The sequence below is a fragment of the Macaca thibetana genome, chromosome 16 (assembly GCF_024542745.1).
Source record: "Macaca thibetana thibetana isolate TM-01 chromosome 16, ASM2454274v1, whole genome shotgun sequence".
Lineage (NCBI taxonomy): Eukaryota > Metazoa > Chordata > Mammalia > Primates > Cercopithecidae > Macaca > Macaca thibetana.
In genome coordinates, this window is record NC_065593.1 from 14,765,329 (window position 1) to 14,779,631 (window position 14,303).

A 14,303-nucleotide genomic window follows, 5' to 3' on the forward strand; every position below is an offset into this window, starting at 1 on the left:
GGTCAGGCTGGTCTTGAACTCCCATCCTTAGGTGATCCACTCGCCTTGGCCTCCCAGAGTGCTGGGATTACAGGCGTGAGCCACCGCACCCAGCTAGTTCTTGGATTTTTATGGAGACTTCATCACATAGGCATGATCGATGATGAACTCAATCTCCAGCCCCTCTCCCCTTCCTGTAGGATGGAGGATGGGACTGGGAGTTCCAAGCGTCTAATCATGGCATGGTCTTTCTGGTGACCAGCTCCAAGAGTCACCTCATTAGAGAAAAAAAAAAGAAAAATGCTTCCTTAGCCAGGAAATTCCAAGGAATAAGACCTCTGTGTCAGGTGCTGGGGTTAAAGACCAAATATTAGGAAAAAAAGATGAACCTAGCGCCCCTATGCTAGGGAAATTAGAAGGGTTTTAGGAGCTCTGGGCCAGAAACTGGGCTCGAGACCAGATGTTTATTTTTTATTATATTACAGTAAAAACCTAATTTGTTCATTTACTATTAGATATTTATTCACTTTAATGGGATGTTTGCTCTCCTTCGTTGGTAGGCAAGTAAAACTAATATAGTGTCTTCCTTCTAATTTAGAAGTCTGCCTTTGCCAGCCTTTTCCTTGAGGGTGGGTGTCAGATTTATTTGTCCTTATGTCCTCTACGATGAGCCCAGCATCTGCCACATAGTTAGGCACTTAAGTGCTTGTTGAAAGACTCTATGAAGAAATGTAATTGAATAAGAAAAGATTTCTGAGTAGCAAATCATAGTAACTTGAGTTCGGGGTGCTAGGGAGCTCATTTTGATAGACTGGAGGAAATGGAGAGAACATTCCAGGCCAGCACACAGGGAAGTGTTTACTAAATGAGTTAGAAGATTTGAGGTGCTCATCAGCTGACTAGTGAAAAATGGAGACCAGTTTCAGAGAGAAGCTGGAAAACCTGCTAACCTAAAACTCATTACAGGAACAAATGTAGGAAAGCTGGGAGGCAGAGGGGGGAAATTTGGACCAAGGAGACCTAGATTCTAGGCCCACCTCTGCCAGTTTGTGAATCTGGGTTGACTTAATCTGTCTGAATCTTATTTATTTATTTATTTTGAGACATAGTCTTGCTTTGTCGCCCAGGCTGGAGTGCAGTGGCATGATCTCAGCTCACTGCAAACCCTGCCTCCTGAGTTCAAGCGGTTCTCCTACCTCAGCCTCCGGAGTAGCTGGGATTATAGGCACGTTCCACCCTGCCTGGCTAATTTTTTGCATTTTTAGTAAAGATAGGGTTTTACCACGTTGGTTAGGCTGGTCTTGGACTCCTGACCTCAGGTGATCCACCTGCCTCGGCCTCCCAAAGTGCTGGGATTACAGGTGTGAGCCACCGCGCCCGGCCTGAATTTTTTCATCTATAAAATGGGAAGGATAGTCTTTGTGTTTTGTGACTGACTTAATTGTTGTAAGTGGCAAATTATCTAGTTGCTAAATGCTGTAAAAATCTAAGGTGGCATTTTTAGTTTTAATAATAGCACTAAATTATTAAGAAAAGGCTAGGTTATGTTAGGCATTTTCTAACTAAGGAAACAAATCTTTGGTGGCTATTTTAAAAGGAGTTTTGGGCCAGGTGCAGTGGCTCATGCCTGTAATCCCAGCACTCTGGGAGGCCGAGGCTGGCGGATCATGAGGTCAGGAGATCGAGACCATCCTGGCTAACACGTGAAACCCCGTCTCTACTAAAAATACAAAAATTAGCCGGTATGGTGGCAGGTGCCTGTAGTCCCAGCTACTGGGGAGACTGAGACAAGAGAATGGTGTGAACCCGGGAGGCGGAGGTTGCAGTGAGTCGAGATCGCACCACGGCACTCCAGCCTGGGCGACAGAGTGAGACTCTGTCTCAGAAAAAAACCAAGGAGTTTTGCGTGGCTATAGAGAAGTAAACTTCAGTTGTCTGGAAAACGTATTTATGGGGAACAGCTCTATGGTCCCTGACAAGGCAGAATGAATGGGACTTACGTGGGACCGAAAGCCAGAAGACTTGGCTCTGCCACTCCTTGGGAACCTTGAGTAAAACACTTAAGGTTTTGGTAGCCCTCCTAGTTTTATTTTATATTTGTTGTTTTTTCTTGTTCTCTGGATTTCAGAAGGTTACATTTTCCTATTTCTGTCTTAGGTATCACTCTACCCAGTTCTTCCATTCTGATTTCCTAAGGTCTTCTCTTCCCCACCCACCCCTGAAAAAATACCCTGGGGAGCCAGTGGGATGGAAAACCTCCCTGTGTACTCTTCACTCGGAGTATACGCCTGAGCCTGATTTGATCAGCTGTCTTGTGATCTACATCAGAGTTGGCTGGTGCGGTTTTTTCGCAGCTTCTGAACTGTTCTTGCATTGGTTGATTCCATTAGTGTAACTTGTCAGCGATGAGGATGGTGGCTCCCTTCCCACTACCAGCAGTATCCTCAAACTCACTCCTAAAACTTATGCTGTGTTTACATGCTGATTTATGCAAATCATTACTGGAAAGGTATCAGGACCTACAGTCAGAGTTGCTTTGATGTATATAAGCTTGGGAGTTAAATAAATTACAGACCAAGGATTTTGGATTTTTTTTTTTTTTTTTTTTTCTGTTGAGACGGAGTCTTGCTCTGTCGCCCAGGCTGGAGTGCATTGGTGCGATCTCAGCTCACTGCAAGCTCCACCTCCTGGGTTCACGCCATTCTCCTGTCTCAGCCTCCTGAGTAGCTGGGACTACAGGTGTCTGCCACCACGCCCGGCTAATTTTTTGTATTTTTAGTAGAGATGGGGTTTCACTGGGTTATAGTCAGGATGGTCTCGATCTCCTGACCTCATGATCCACCTGCCTCCAAGGATTTAGTTTTACCATTCTTTTCTTCTGATTTATATTTCCTTGCTATGTAACTTCTTTTTTTTTTTTTTTTTTTTTTTTTTTTGAGATGGACTCTCGCTCTGTCACCCAGACTGGGAGTAGCTGATACTACAGGTGCACACCACCACGCCCAGCTAATTTTTTTTGTATTTTTAGTAGAGATGGAGTTTCACCATATTGACCAGGCTGGTTTTGAACTCCTGATCTCGTGATCTGCCCACCTCGGTCTCCCAAAGCGCTGAGATTACAGGCGTGAGTCACTGCGCCCGGCCCCTGTGTAACTTCTGTAGCTTTGATAAGTACCTAATTAAAGTACCTAATTAAAGGATGTAGTGACAGGAAATCTGACCCTTGACTGACTGTTAAAGTAGTCCGAATGTAGTTTTCCTTTGTTGTGAAATATTTAAAATATACAGAAAGGAATAAAAAGAATAATATTGTATATCCACTACTTAAATTTAATAAATTTTAACATTTTTGCTTTAATTACTTCAGAATTTTGTTTCTTAGAAATAAAATACAGCACAGGTTGAGCATTCCTTATCCAAAATACTTGGAACCAGAAGTGCTTTGGATTTAAACATTTTCTGGATTTTGGAATATTTACTTTCTACCTACCGATGGAACATCCCAAACCTGAAAATCTGAAATGCAAAAGGCTCCAGTGAACATTTCCCTAGAGCATTATGTTGGTGCTCAAAAAGTTTCCACTTTTGGAGCATTTTGGATTTTGGATTTTTGGGATTTGGGATGCTCAACCTGTAGTCCCTTCTTATCCAAGGGGATACGTTTCAAAACTTACCCCAAAGTGGGATACCCAAAACTGAGGATAGCACCTAGCTCATTTGCTGTCATTTGGAACACATTTCTGTTCATGTCTTCCAGCCACTAATTTAATTTTTTCCATCCTAAGTATCACTCACTATGGCCATAACTTGTCAGTTTGAGGTGTGACAACAAAACTAGCTTTGAATTTCTTTTTCCTTCTTCACAATTTCACGAAAAGAAGATTCATTCTTACTAGATTCAGTAATAGCAGCATATGATTTTTTTTCTCTTTCCTTATTAAGTGGAGAACTTTACCTTTTCACTGAAAGGGGACGTTTTCCAGCTTCTTCAGCATATCTGAATTGCCAGCATCGCTGTAGTTGCTCTTTGAGGCCATTGTGAAGGCAAGTAAGGGTTACTGGAACACAAGCACTGCAATACGAGACAGTCGTTCTGATCGCCAAGACAGCTGCTAGGTGACTAACAGGCAGGGAGCGTCTACAGCATGGATACACAGTTTAAAACTTATGGGCGGGGCGCGGTGGCTGACGCCTGTAATCCCTGCGTTTTGGGAGGCTGAGGTGGGTGGATCACCTGAGGTCAGGAGTTCGAGACCAGCCTGACCAGTATGGTGAAACCCCATCTCTACTAAAAATACAAAAATTAGGCGTGGTGGCACACACCTGTAATCCCAGCACTGTGGGACGCTGAGGCTGGTGGATCACTTGAGGTCAGGAGTTTGAGACCAGCCTGGCTGGTCTTATAAAAATATAAGACAGGTCTTATATTTTTAGACCTATCTGTACTAAATATATAAAAATTAGCTGGACGTGATGATGCACCCTGTAATCTAAGCTACTCGGGAGGCTGAGACAGGAGAATTTCTTGAACCTAGGAGGCAGAGATTGCAGTGAGCCGAGATCGTGCCACTGCACTCCAGCCTGGACAAGAGAGCAAGACTCCGTCTCAAAAAAAAAAATAAAAATAAAAAAATAAAAATAAAACGTATGAATTGTTTATTTCTGGAATTTCCCATTGAATATTTTTGGACCCAGGGCTGATGAGGGGTAACTGAAATTGAGGAAAGTGAAACCGGATGACAGTACAGTTGAGGCCCCTTTTGTATTTTTCTCCTCATTCCATTCTCTTTCTCCCTTACTAGAAGTTACTATTGTTATTATATTATAGACCCATTCTGTTTTTACATTTGTACTGCTGGTATATCTGTCATATATAGTATTGTTTTATGTAAATATCTTACCATATGCATCATTTTGCAGTTTGCTTACCCCCTCCACTTATGTTTGTAAGGTTTTTTCATATTGATACATTGACACACAAATTCTAATTTATTAATTTTACTGCTGTATAGGTTTCCCTTAAATGAATATACCATAGTTTATTTCTCAGCTCTTATTGATGGATATTTTAGTTGTTCCCAGTATTTTGCTTTTATAAACAGTGATGAAGTGAAGTGAATATCTGTGTTCCTGGCTTCCTCTGTCCACATGTTAGAGTTCCTTTAGGCTGAGCATATACCTAGGAGTGAGCTTGCTGGGTTGCAGTGTACAGGAATCTTCAACTTTACCATAGCAATCAAGTTGCTTTCCAAAGTAGTTGGGGAATTTACTGCCATGCTAGTAGTCTGTAAGAGTACTTGTTTTTCCACATCTTTTTATGGATTTAAAATACCTCATTGTTTGAATATTTTTGATTCTAGTGAAGTCAATCATCTTTTCCTATTTTTATTGACAATTCAGATTTTCTGTCTAAATTGCCAGTTTCTATCCTTTGTCTGTTTCTCTATTGGATTGTTTATTTGTCTTATAGGTTTGTAGAAGTTCTTTATATAGTCTGGATATTGGTCCTATGTTAATTATACAGAGATCTACTTCCAGACTTTGGCTTGTCTGTTGACTTTAAGGATGTCTTTTTGTCAAATGGAAGTTGTAGTTTGGTTCAATTAAGTTCAAATATGTCAGTATTACATTTGAGCTTAAGAAAGTCACTTCTGCCCTGGTGTCATACTGATTGTCTCGTGTATTTTCTAATTAAAGCTTTAAAGTTTTCTTTCCACATTTAGGTCTTCATTCCATTTAGACTTTAAGTGTCCAATGCGAGGCAAGGATTCTGTTTTATGTTTTTCTCTACGGATGCTAGTGGTCTTAGCACTGTTTTTTGAACAGTGTAGTTCATACTCACTGAGTTATCATGCTGCCTTTGTCACATCCATGAAGTCTCATTGATTTCTGCCTGTGTTTGCATCACTCCCACACTGCCTTTAATGTTTTCTCACTAAGACTTTATCTTTGGTCAAGTAAGACTGCTGCCTCCACCAACTCCCCACTTCGCTGGTTGTTCTTCAAAGTTATTTGGGCTATTGGGATTTTACTCTGTATGAATTTTGGATCAACTTATTTAGATCCTTGAAAAAAAATCTGCTAGGGCTTTAATTGAATATGCGTTTGAAATTATGGATTATTTGGGGGGAGAACTGACATCGTTATGGTCTATTCATTCATGAAAACAATTTATTTAGACTGTCTTTCATGTCCTTTACCTTTTAAATTTTTCTGTAAAAGCCTTATACCTCTGTCATTAGATTTCTTCCAACATGCCTTATAGTTTTTGTTGTCATGTTAATGAGATTTTTTTCTCTTATATTTTCTATTAGTTATTTTGATATGTGGAGATAATACTGATTTTCTGTTTTCATCTTCTTATATCCGGAAACCTTGCTGACCCCTCTTCTCAGCTGTAATAGTCTTTCTGTACAATCTCTTTGATTTTCTGTATTGTCTCATTTTCAAATAAAGATAGCTTTATTTCCTTTCCCATTGCAGGTTAAATGTCTTATATGGAGTTCAGACTTTATTCTCTATCAAATTAGGACCCATGGAAGGTTTTGAGTATAGAAGTGACATTTATTTATTTATTTATTTATTATTTTTGAGATGAAGCCTCGCTCTTGTCCCCCAGGCTGGAGTGCAGTGGCGCCTTCTTGGCTCACTGCAACCTCTGCCTCCCAGGTTCAAATGATTCTCTTGCCTCAGCCTCCCGAGTACCTGGGATTACAGGTGGCTGCCACCACGCCCGGCTAATTTGTGTAGTTTTAGTAGAGATGGGGTTTCACCATGTTGACCAGGCTGGTCTCGAACCCCTGACCTCAGGTGATCCACCCACCTCGGCCTCCCAAAGTGTTGAGATTACAGGCGTGAGCCACCGTACCTGGCCAGAAGTGACTTTTAAATATTACATTTGAGAAGAACAATTTTGGTAGCCAGAAGACAGTGTGAAGATAAACAAGAGATCAGTTAGGAGACACTGTTATTCTAGTCACAAGATACTGCAAGCCTGACCTTGGGTAATAGCAAAAGGGAAGGAAGGGCAGAGATAAATGTAAGAGCTATTTTAGAATGAGGATCAAAGGGACCAGGTAAATGAGTAAAGATGAGAGCAAAGATTCAGGCAGTCAGCCGTGATACCTAGGTTTCTGCTTATAAACCCGCCGTAATATTCATAGGAGGAAGAACAGTGTTGACAACAAAACGTCTGCTTCTCAGCAAGGCTAGGATAGATATTTGGAGCCTATCTGTGTATAGCTAATCATTCTCAGAGATTTGATTTGAATAGCATTTTCCTCAGTTCGTTCTTCAAAAATCTCCACGTAGGTAAGTACCAGCCTGCTGCGGAGCTTCCGGAGGCCCAGAGGTTGCAGAGTGAGCTTGATGTATTAGATGCGGATGTCCTTCCGGAAGAAGGACCATTTATTCTAGACCAAAGTGCGAGCTTCAAAGACGAGGTGTTAGCCGTGGCAAAAACAAAAGCAGTGAAGAAGCAGCCTGTGACTGAGAATGTGCCATTTAGGAAGAAAGATACACTGGCGCCAGCACGGCAGCAAGTATGAAATCGTTCCTTTCTTTTGGCCCATTCGTATTAATCTGACGTTGTCAAGGCCACAGAAACTGGTATGCGGTGGAGCCAGTTCTCAGGCAGCTGGATGCTAACAGTCCTTGAGTCTGGCTATTTAAGTCGTTCATATATTTTACAAAACGTAACAATTTTTAATATTGTTACTAGAATAGAGAATTCTTTCTATTCCTGCTTTGGTAAGATCCTAACTAATATGATACCAATATCCTAATTGGGCAGGAGATTTTAAAATTCAATTTTTTTCCACTTCTGATTTGGAAGTGTGAGATTTGAGGGGATTAAGATTTGGTTCCTGCCGGGTGTGGTGGCTCAGGCCTATAATCCCAGTACTTTGGGAAGCGAGAGGATTGCTTGAGGCCAGGAGTTTAAGACTAGCCTGGGCAACATAGTGAGACCCCATCTCTACTAAAAACAAAATTAGCCAGGTGTGGTAATTCATGCCTGTAGTCCCAGCTATTTGGGAGCCTGAGGCAGGAAGATCACTTGATCCCAGGAGTTTGAAGCCGCAGTGAGCTATGATCGAGCCACTGTACTCCAGCCTGGGCAGCAGAGTAAGACCCTGTCTTAAAGAAAAAAAAAAAAAATTAGTTCCTACTGAAGATAAATATCGATGAAGAATAATTACTGCATATTAAAAGGGCATCCTAGGGTGAATGCTTTCTAATATGGCTTTGGGAGCCAGCAGGGTACAACTTGGTTTAAAACTACGTTATATTTTAAACTTCTGTTTAAAACTTACTTATGGCCCTATCAGTGGAAAACTGGCCAAAAGACCACCTCCTGGTCGAATACCCTTATTGTATTAGTGACATTTGGTGGCTTTGCCCAAAGGCTTCTGTAGCAAATCTGTTTATTTTCAGGTGGCCTCCGAAAAGGAGAGTTAGCACTTATCACAAGATATTGACAGATAATGGATTAGGATCAAGTCTGTTTCTTCCCAAACTTCTATGGCGGGGGGCGGCCATGAATCATCGAGATGTCAAGGTTGAACCTGTAAAAATTCAAATGGGAGCTCTTCTCCAGAGACAGAGCCTCATTCTCGATAACATTTTTTAAGTAGCTGTATTCATTCTATTTAGACCTAAGGCCCAGAGAGGTTAAGTATTTTAACGAAGAATGTTTTACACATTACTTGAGCCCAGAAATTCTAGACCAGCCTGGGCATCACAGTGAGACCCTGGCTCTCCAAAAAATAAAAAATTAGCCAAACCTGTTATTTCACATGGTATCTCACACCTGTGATCCCAGCTACTCAGGAGGCTAAGGCAGGAAAATCACTTGAGCCCAGGAGTTTGAGGCTGCAGTGAGCTATGATCATACCTCTGCACCCCAGCTGGGGCATCAGAGTGAGACCCTGTCTCTTAAAAACAAAAAAAGAGAAGAAAAAAGAAAAATAATTTAACAATATGATATGAATTTTTTTTGTTTAGGAAACTAATTGTAAATAAATAAAAATGTATTTTATATATTGTTTATATGTTTAAAGGTGTCAGGCAGAGCCAGGGATTTCAATTCCACACCCTCCACCCCCCCCCTACCATGATTGTTTCAATGAAATTTACACCCTCCCCCAAATTTCTGCCACAGTGCTTTCTACTCAGGTTTTTCTGAATTGATACATGAATAACATGGAGAACTTGGAGCTTCAGTGAGTCAGAGGTTGAAACCATAGTTTCTCTGATACTTGTTTGGCTTTATAATTCTTACTTATCTTTCACAGGGACTCCGCAAAGCTGAAAGAAGTAGACAAAGCCAAATTCACAGTAAAAGCAGAGTGCAGCAGACAACAGTTTCATCCAGATTAAAAATGAACCGGCAGCCTGTGAAAGACCGCAAGGCACCATGGATACCCCCAAACCCCACATCGCCACCAGCGTCTCCTAAATGGTATGTGAAAACTCAAGGGACCATTTGTGTATGTGATTCTCTTTTTCCTCCACATATCAAAGGCAACCTATAGCTTATAAGGAGCAAATGAAGTAGTAGCCTTAATTTTTTCCATTAAACAGAAATGCTTTTTTGGGTGAGTCATACATGAGAAGTCTTTGTCTGGAAGCTTGTTGGTTCCTTCTTCTGCCTGACTATGGTTGGAACACCCTTCCATGGGCCACCCCAACACTGGGACATGTGTGATTGTATGGAAGATGGTGGGCTTCCCTTCACTTGTCTCTTCTGCCAATAGATTCTAGTAACTTAAGGCCAGGGACTGTGTCTTTTTTATATTTGAATGTCCAGTGCTAGGCACATAGTAGGCATTCAGTAAATCTTTGCTGAGTAAATAAATATATTAAAATAATTCTAACTCCTAAGTCAAGATAATTATGAACTATAAAGCCATATAGATCTCACCAACACTGTCTAAGCTGCAGGGAGCAATTAGGGTAATGTTGACGTTACTGTCTTGTCATCGCCATTCAGAGCACATTAGAATGAGAAGCTGCCATTCCACAGGGTTAGAGAGGAGAGGACCAGGGTCCGGTTAGGTGGAAATAATCTTTGGGGGAATCGGTTGAAGATAAAGGGGAGCTTGTTTACCGTGAGACAGTAGTTCTTTAAAACACAATGGAAAGGACCAGGAGGTGGGACGGAAAAAAGGAAGAAGTAAAAAGCAGTGATGTCAGGGGAGAACAAGGGAGAAGATGGGTGATTGCAGGGTTCTGTCTTTGGAGCCATCAGAAGTCAGGGTGAGCAGCCCGGTGGAAGAGAAGCTCCCTAAGATTCCAGGTGAATGTGAAGGAATGGCTGTGCTCATCCATCCACTCTCATTTTCAAGTTAAGGAAACAATGTTTAGAGAATTTAATGTCTTATTCATGTAACAGCCAGACCTAAAATCAGGTCTTCTGATTTCATAATGTGCTTTTTTTGTTTTTATTACTCTATTCTGTTTTCTGTATTTTTGTATACAAGTATTAATATGGAGATGTACATTCAGTTGGTAAGCTCAATGGTTGAAGTTTGTATTATAGACCAAATGTACAGTGGACTGTCTTTTAGAGTGCATGTGTGGTGGGTAGAGCAGGGTGGGTGAGGCTTCCAGGCTCACAGTGCTGTTGGGCCTTATAAAGATACAGAGTTGCCTTATAATATGAAATGTAATTAGTGATCCAAATCTATATATTATAACAGAGTTTTGTTGACACTCACCCAATATTCTGTAATTGATCACTGTTTCTCATTTAAAATGGTGATGGCTTCTTTGAAGCAAAGAAGAATTTCTCCCCTTTGACACTGCACCTGAGTGCAGGAGGATCTTACTTTTCTTCACATTCAGCTTCTACCGTAGGGCCCCGTGCTACAGATCACCATTAATTTAATGCTGTTGTCGTCTCTGAGCTGGCACCTACTTGGATGAGTCATTGGATACAGAGCGAATGATGACAAAGGTATGCTTTTCTATTTTTTTCAGTGCCGCATGGCTAAAGGTGAAATCTAGCCCCAGAGATGCCACCAAAGAGCCTCTCCAGCCAGAAGGTCCTCAAGAGGAAAGTCACCTGACAGGTGCTGTTGAGCACGAAGCAGCCAGGTTTGTGCTGGTGTTTTTCAGATCTTTGAGAATTAAAGAGCTCCTTTTACATAGACGTGGAAGTGATCCCTTTCTTCTCTTTCCTGTGTTTAAAGTTGGTTATTTAAAATGTAGATTATTTTTAAAAATAGAATACATAAAATGTAGTTTATTAAAGTTTTCAGTCAAACTATGTAGCTTATAGTGAGCTCTTCTATTTTTTCTTATTCATTCATAAATTATATATGTGTCAATTATATATCAGTTGCTAGTTTTGTATATGACACTGTTATGAGCTCTATGGAGACTTTAAAAAGGGCAAAAAGGCCATAATCCCAGCCCTTGCTTATTTATAGTCAATAGAGAAGTTATGTAGTTAACTATAATTTAAGATAGAACATGGTATGTAACCTAGGAACTGAGAGAGTTTAGAAAGGGGAGAGCGTTACTTCTTGCTGCAGAGGTCTAGGCTTCATGGATGCAGATGGAAATTAAACTAGGACCAGAAGAACAGGCAGGATTTCAATATGGGAAATGAGATGAGAACATTCCATAGGAAGAGAGCAGTGAAAACAGGTTTCTCTGTATTCATTTGGCTGAAATTGTTCTTACAATTATGGGAAAGTAAAAATGAAAGCAGTCCATTAAATAATTTGACAATATTCATATATCCAAAACCAAAGGAATCAAAGCACTTTTACATACAACAGAGTTGTTCACAGTTAACTTTTCCTTTTTGTTTTTATTTGACTTCACTATGCCTGTATGGCTCCTGGGGGCTCACTGTTGGTCTAAACTTGAAGGTATAGCAAGGGTTTTGTTTGAGTCTAATAAGAAACCCTAAGTACAAGTGATAGCTAGTTTTCTTGAGAACCTTTGAGATAGATTCTCATTGCGTTGTGCATCAATGTCTTTTGACATGGAACACGTTCTAGAGAGCTTTAGGGGTACGGAGAGGTTATGTTACCTACTGAGTACCTTAATAGAGCCAGGATTGGTGCTCTGCAGGGATCCTGACTTCTGGTCTGTTTCTGTGATGATGGCACCCTGCGTGTCGAGGCAGAATTGGTTTGACTCTTGACTGTCTGCTAGGCTCGCTTGGCTTGATGCTGAAACTTCCAAAAGATTGAAGGAACTAGAAGAATTAAAAGCCAAGGAAATTGACAACATGCAAAAACAGAGGTAAATATTTGCTCCTGAGGCAGGAAAAGGTAAGCAGGCCTGTTCTACATCTCTGTACATTATGATAAATAGAGATTATTTAGGCCTAGCTACACTCCTTATGTGTATTGGCTTTCTGCCTCCTTAAAAGACTGTGAAGTCACTTAAGAAGCCAAGTGGGGAGCCAAGACTGGAGCTCAGGGGAGTCCTTACTCTGCCTTGAGGTGAGTTGGGGTGACTCTTGATACTGTTCTCTAGGCTTGACTGGCTTGATGCTGAAACTTCTAGAAGAACAAAGGAACTGAATGAGCTCAAAGCCGAAGAAATGGATAGACTCCAAAAATTGAGGTATGTGTTTCCTTCTTAGGAAGAATAGTGGATGTTTGCCTGTTCTAATTGATCTAGATCTAGCAACCAACCTGGACTGTTAAGGCTTAACTTTATTACATGAATGAATGAATACTTGCTTGTCTACCTGTATATTATACCATATTTTTTGCTAGGAAATGCCTGTTTTGTGTGGAGTTTGGAGGAGAACTGAAAAAAAATATGTAATTGTGGAGAAGTTCTGTCTGAAAGATCAGAGTCTTATGTGTATTTGTTTGGACTGCCCTCAAAGGTACTTTTCTCTAGCCAGATGTCAGCCCTTCCAAGGGCAGAAGATGAGTATGATGCACGTACATATTCTGCTCATGTGAATCAACATATAGCTACTTTAGTTTCACGTGTTAGCTTGATGCAGGCTATGGTTTTCAAATGCGGTTCCCTTTTTCTGTTCACTCCATAAGTGTTTTCAAGACTGTAGGCACTATCGGAGTAAAGAAGCTTGTTAAAAGATTTAGTCCAGCTGCTGCTGCAATTGCCTCATTTTTCCAACTCTGATAGTTCACCCTATGCTCACATTAACAGAATACTCTGTGAAACCTGTGTGCATTCTGTCACCATTCATGATGTAGTGTTCAGTCTCAGGTTAGAAGGGCTGTGGGTATATCGTTAGAAGGCCAAGACTTTTTGTCTGTCGTAAAGATTTCAAGTCATACAATCCCAGAATCTTGGGATTTGAAGGATCTTTTCCCCGGAGCTGATGCTTTTGGCTCCTCTCTACTATCTCCACTGAGGAACTGTCCAGTGTATTTACACACACCCTCTGTGATGGGATAGTCACTACTGTCTGAGGGAATCCATTTCATGGTCATTTATCGCTAAGAAGGTGTGACCTTAGGCTGTGCTGAAATTTGGTTCTCTGTGACTCTTACGCACTTGTCGTTTGGGCCATATAGCAAAAGCTTCATCCTCTGTGTCCCGTTTATTCCCCTGTGTGTTTTTACTTCAAAAATTAAACATATCACACACACAGAAGAACATACTAAATGCACACATGCAATCCAAAATATTACAGAATGAACATCCACGCACCACCATCGTAAGCCAAGAAATCAACCATTGCCACTGCTACAGAAGTTTCCAGCATATCCCTCCTCAGTTGTATCCCCTTTCCCCCTAGAGGCAGCCACTGTCCTGATTCTTGTGTTGATTTTTTCATTAGTCTTCTTCATAAATCTGTCATCTATGTGTGTATCCCTAACAATATCTTGTTTAATTTTAAAAACTGAGAAACAGGCACAAATCTAACTGAACATGCAAAGGGGCAGTGTTGCTGGTAGTATCAGATGAAGACTCCTAGGGGAAGACAGGTTGAACAGAGTCTGGATCCTAATCTGATTTGTGCTTTCATGAGAATTTGTAGGTGCCCCACTCAGGAGGTCACTGAGCAGGGTCAGGAGTGAGTCCTGCACACACAGGGCGTCCTCCATCTGGAGGGCCTGTCGGTGAGCCAGGTCCATTGGACTTCGGGAGGAAGCCTTGTCAGGAGAGGGGCTGCGCTGTGATACGCGGCTTCTCGGCTCGTTCTGGTCAGCTACTGTGGGGATGGGATGAGTGTCCTTAGCAGACAGCAGGTCTGCAGAGAGCAGCAGAAACTTCATCAGCAAAAGGGCAAGACAAGCCAGGAATCTAGGCTTAGACCTCCCATTTCCCATGTTGTGTTGTAATCTTCTTCTGTTTACTTGCTTGTCTTGATGGAGCAC

The 14,303-nt window shown here is 41.2% G+C and overlaps 2 protein-coding genes across 15 annotated transcripts in view; one reads left to right on the plus strand and one right to left on the minus strand.

The window, feature by feature from the left end:
• The window catches only part of TXNDC17 (thioredoxin domain containing 17), a 997,418-nt gene that overhangs the window by 26,611 nt on the left and 956,504 nt on the right, over nt 1-14,303 (minus strand). The window lies entirely within an intron of this gene.
• The window catches only part of KIAA0753 (KIAA0753 ortholog), a 64,736-nt gene that overhangs the window by 23,786 nt on the left and 26,647 nt on the right, over nt 1-14,303 (plus strand). For all 10 annotated transcript variants that reach the window (XM_050765264.1, XM_050765266.1, XM_050765261.1 and 7 more), the window contains 5 exons: nt 7,291-7,520; nt 9,273-9,439; nt 10,960-11,076; nt 12,148-12,237; nt 12,475-12,564. In XM_050765264.1, coding sequence (XP_050621221.1) covers nt 7,291-7,520; nt 9,273-9,439; nt 10,960-11,076; nt 12,148-12,237; nt 12,475-12,564 — 694 coding nt within the window. The remainder of the gene's footprint in view (nt 1-7,290; nt 7,521-9,272; nt 9,440-10,959; nt 11,077-12,147; nt 12,238-12,474; nt 12,565-14,303) is intronic.